This window comes from Anoplophora glabripennis, unplaced genomic scaffold (genome assembly GCF_000390285.2).
Source record: "Anoplophora glabripennis isolate ALB-LARVAE unplaced genomic scaffold, Agla_2.0 scaffold208, whole genome shotgun sequence".
Classification (NCBI taxonomy): domain Eukaryota; kingdom Metazoa; phylum Arthropoda; class Insecta; order Coleoptera; family Cerambycidae; genus Anoplophora; species Anoplophora glabripennis.
Window position 1 is genome coordinate 155,291 of NW_019416550.1, and position 5,213 is coordinate 160,503.

Below are 5,213 nucleotides of genomic sequence, written 5' to 3' on the forward strand. Positions count from 1 at the left end.
TGTACATCAAGTACGTAGTAAGTGAGATTTTAATAATTTTTTTCTCGGAAATGCTTGAGTTTAGGACGCATGTCATATAAGGTTTTTTTTGTTTATTTTACTTTATTCTACCGCCCGTTAAAATTAAGGCAGTCAAACTTCTAACACCCTGTATAGGTAACTCGAGACCCAAAGTAATGAAGGAAGCTATGTCGTCTTGCAGTTTACAAAATAATTTGTATGAGAGTTTTTCAATTTTCGAGCTACCTACAAAGTATTTAAAAACGATTCTCCTGACAGTTACTCATGACTAGTTTGTTGTAATAACATGTACTTAAATAAACTGATCTAATATTTTATATCCAGTAAACGAATGTAAGACCAGATGGCGAAGCTTGCGAGATCTATACCACAGAAAACGGAAAGAAGTGAGGCAAGGCAAGAGATCTCGCTCGCAATGGGAGTATATGGAGATGCTGTCGTTCCTAGACTATTTCACTGGAGAAAAGAAGTATGTGAGATAGTAGGTATTCATTATAGATGAGTCTAACGTTTTTCTGTTTCAGAAATGAAAGGAAGTTAGAAGATTGTAGTGAAGTAAAGGAAGATTCCAATGAATCCAAAATTAGCGATCAGTTTCCGTCTAACAACTATATGAACATAATTGCTTTACCATTTGGAATGAACGAACAGCACTCTTTCAAAATACCGGCACCAGAGGAAACTAAAATAGGTAAATAAAATTCGTATTTTATACACTAGGCACAGATTTTAATAGTCTAATTAAATAAGCCTTTAAATCGAAATTTTGGTCAACTTGCCGAATTTTTGATATGAATTAGTTTGAGGTATGTTATAACAATAAGTGATAGTAATTTTTTGTTCAACCGCCGGCCAAGGGTGAAAAAAGATAAAACAAAGGGGTTTTTCTAGATAACTCAAAACGAATAAGGGTTAGAAAAAAAGTTTCGTATAAAAGTTGTAAAGCATACAATTATACATAAAAATGGCCTCTAGATTTTTTCTTGTATTATTAAAATTAACAGAGTTAGGGAGGCTAGAATTTAAGGGAAGATTTCAGAAATTTAAAAAAATCATAAGCAGAAAAATAAAATAATTTTGTAATTTTTTTTTCGATCTACTCTAAAAAATTTAACCTTTCCTTTCAGAGAAATAGATATATTTTTAAATTTTTAATAAGAAAGTTATAACAATTTCAAATTTGTTGTTCATCCTCCAAACAGAGATTTTAAAAAACCTCGAAACAGGTCAATTTAATTTTGTCAATTTTTTTACATAAATCATATTTTTAATTCTTTTTGAGTAAATATGATTTTTTTATAAATAAAAAATATAGTTTTTCTGAAATAAAAAATAAGGGTAACAACCCCCAACGGAATCACTTGCGAAATATTTGTTCTTTATCATAAGTAATTTCCATTTTGTTTCATTTCAAAATATTGATAAGAACCCCAGAAATTTTGAAATAACTGTTTTGGGAGTGAACTTTGAGGGTGTATTTCGCCCCGTAAATATGTTTACCTACGACCACTACTGTAAATACTTACTACTACTAAAACACAGCGTCTGCGATAAATGTAAGATTCCTATTACGTACGGTAAAAAATCGCACAGTTTTCCTAGCAATTTCCTAGCAACAGCCAATACAATACTGTTTGTATTGACCGTTGCTAGGCGGTTGCTAGGAAAACTGTACAATTTTTTTACCAAGCTGTGCTTTTTTACCGTACAACGTAATAGGAATCTTGCATTGATCGCAGACGGTGTGTTTTTAAGTATTTAAAGTAGTGGTCGTAGGTAAAGTATAGTACGTAATACGTGGTGTAATGCAATTACGCACTCATAGAATTACGCACTCGCCGCTACGCGGCGTCGTGCGTAACTTTTCCATTCGTGCGTAAAATGCTTTTTACAACACTTATTACGTAATATACTATTAATGTGCATGCTCAGTGACATTAACAATTNATGTCAATAAATACTATTATTCCTTTGATAAAATAAGTGTTTTAATTTGGACTTATGATTTATTTGTTTTAAATAAGTTCATTTAAATTAAAATAACCAAAATGTAGATGCAACCTTAAAACATGATTGTTTTAAAGAAATTGATTTGTTTTACATTATAATTTACTATGTTTTAATACATTATATTATATGTTTAAATTTAGGATGTATCCTTGATTCTAATACATTTTCTAAACATAAAATAGAATTGTTCCAAATACATGAGTAATACTGAAATAAAGATATATGATCAAATTAAATAAATATTTCTTCATAAGAAACAATTGCTTTTAAAGAAATTTGTAGTTTATTATTAAAGATACCTTTTTATGTGTGTACTAAAATCTCGAAAGCGGAGCCGTGTTTGGAAAATTTTGTAAAGAAAAGTTCAAATTTATATACAGGCTGGTCCACTTTTTTTCGATCAAACTTCAGGAATCAATACATTATCAAAAAATAATGTTAGTTTGCTAAATAAACTATACCCGACAAATGCTTACTTTTTGAGATACAGCACGTTAAAGTTTCCCGAAAAAAATATATTTTTCGAATTTTTCTGTAGGTGATGAGGTTTCACCCGTAAGATTTTTATAAATGATTTGGCACTGTACGTGTGATCTTCGGAGAATTTTTCAATTTTTTTTACTTTACCAGTGGCGGAGAAAATAGGGGTCCCCATTGTTTAAGTAAAAAAATATTAGTACACCACTGGCTTTAAATTTAAAAACCAATATTTTTTGGAATCTCCGCTTAATTTGGGACCAAAAATTATCCTTATAAGTTTTTCGTAACTATTATCATTTTCAAGTAAAATTTATTTACTTATTTCTATACAATAACATGTGGACATATTACCATGCGAATTTATTATTTATTATGTTTTACTTGCCTAAACATAATTTGCCNTTTTCCGCCGATAAAAAAAATTACGTGTCTTTACATTTTTTTGAGTAGATATAAAATACAAAATTCATTCATTTTTCTACTTGTTATGATTTTTTAAATTTCTGAAATCATCCCTTAACTTCTAGTCTCTCTAACTCTGTTAATTTTAATAGTAGAAGGAAAAGTCTAAATGTCATTTTTATGTAGAATTGTATGTTTTACAACTTTTATAAGAAACTTTTTTTCTAGCCCTTGCCCCTTTTGAGTTATCTTGAACAACTCCTTTGTTTTATCTTTTTTCACCCTTGGCCGGGGGTTGAACAAAAAATGTTTGTCTCTTATTGTTATAATATACCTCAAACTAACTTATATCAAAAATTCAGGCAAGTTGACCAAAATTTCGATTTAAAGGCTTATTTAATTGGACTATTAAGGAATATTAAAAGAATCCCAAAATTTTGGGTGATTTTCAAAGTGCTGTAATTTGAAGAGAGAATTCGTAGAGAGAATAAAAAAAAGGTAATTGAAGTTTCAGGTGTCTAGTTTTCAGATCTGCAGTTTAAAATTTTTTCTGTTAATATTCTTATGATTACGCAAAAACTGCTGTCGCTAAAAAATTTTAAACAGTAGATCTGAGAACTAGACACCTGAAGCTTCAATTTCCTTAGTTTTTTATCCTTCCTACGACAATTTCCCTCCAAGTTACAGCTCTTCGAAAATGACACAAAATTTTGGGATTTTTTTAATATCCCTTAATTTCTGTGCCTAGTGTATTTTGATTTTTCATATTTCTATTTTGTTCACAAAAAAACTATTTTATTACCTACTTATTCTACACTGTAAACTAGATATGTCTAAAATTTACATATGTAAGGATTTAAAATGCATATAGCACATTTCCGGGGCAGCTAAAAAAAATTCTTATTGTACCAGTGATAATTCCTTTACAGACATAACAAAATCAACAAGGCATTGATCTACGTTCAATAGCAGAACAGATTTATTAGGTAATTTCTTTCTTGTTTTAAAACTACATCACGCAATGCAAAGAATTGATACAACGTATGTACTCGTCCGACTCAGTCGCCTACAACACTATTAATTTTTTCCCAGAGACCAAGAGGTTGAAACTAGACAACCCCGAAGACAACATCAAAGCAGAAAGCGACGTCGTCCACCTTCTCCGAGACATTAGGGACGCCACTCGGGCTAAGCAACACCCGATCAAGATGTTTTTCGACAGCATGGCCAGCACGGTCATGGGTTTTCCGCCCGCATTGGCAGCCGAGGCAAAGCTAAAAGTGTGCCAAATCGTGGCAGAGTTGGAGTGTAAGATGTTAAATGAGACAGGTTGCATCGACGGTCAATCGGATGTGAATTTTTGATGCCACTATATTTTAGTTCGAGAAAATGCAATTAAACGTAAAAGTTGATTGATGTGAATAGTTTATGTATGTATATAATTTTATGAATGGTTCATTTTATTGGAAAGTGTAGGAATAGTTAAGGTTCACAGTTATAATTAAGTTACGTAACTACAAAATCTTGTATATCAAACATACACTTCCAATAAATAACATTTTAATTTAGATTTAGATTTAACTAAGTTCATCAATATTTCTAATCTCGACAGGCGATCTATTAATTTCATTGACTCAAAATACAGATGGGGACAAATTCACATTTTAATTTTTTTCTTTAACATGAGGAATGCTAGAGACACGAAACTTGATATGAGCATGCTACTAATAAAGAGACAACTTTTCAATATTTATTCGATCATTGGCGTTTTTTATAAAGGAGTGAAACAGTTATTGCGAAGGTCATCTGCTGCCTGAAATATTCTTAAGCGTAGTTCTTCTAACAAAACAAAAGGAGCGGCATAAACAATACTTTTTATGTGTCCCCACAAAAAGAAATCCATAGGCGTTAGGTCAGGTGAACGTGTAGGCCAACAAACAGGGGCATCACGACCAATCCAGCAATTCGAGTAATTTAAATTTAACCATTCTCTAACGGCAAGTGTACTATGTGCAGGTTAGCGATGTAACGAATGCCAGTTTTTAAGCATTCGCGAATGCGAACATCTGTTGTTGACATTCGCGAATGCAAATGCGAATACGAATATTAAGTTTTTAAATCTAGCGCCGTTTATCTATGATTCAAAATATGCCGCGCGCGACGCACATAATATTTCCGGTGACAGCGGCGCTAGAGGCTAAAGAAATTAGCGTTGTTAAGTTGGTAGAACGGTATTTTTGTATGATTGGAATTTTGTTTTGTTTTCGCTACCGGCTCAGATGAGTTTGTGAACTGTGAGG

At 31.7% G+C, this 5,213-nt stretch overlaps 1 protein-coding gene across 1 annotated transcript; it reads left to right on the plus strand.

Moving 5' to 3' along the window:
- The first annotated feature begins 597 nt into the window (after positions 1–597).
- Positions 598–4,328, plus strand: LOC108908641. Its single transcript, XM_023454917.1, has 2 exons — positions 598–712; positions 4,006–4,328. Exons 1-2 carry the CDS (start codon positions 634–636, stop codon positions 4,275–4,277), a joined length of 351 nt encoding a protein of 116 aa, XP_023310685.1. The 5' UTR covers positions 598–633; the 3' UTR covers positions 4,278–4,328.
- Positions 4,329–5,213: the final 885 nt, after the last annotated feature.

Excerpts from the sequence above, each read along its gene's own strand:
- LOC108908641 (XM_023454917.1), top strand. The coding sequence starts at position 634 with ATGAACATAATTGCTTTACCATTTGGAATGAACGAACAGCACTCTTTC. Across the intron at positions 713-4,005 it reads ACCAGAGGAAACTAAAATAG|AGACCAAGAGGTTGAAACTA; the intron begins GTAAATAAAATT and ends ATTTTTTCCCAG.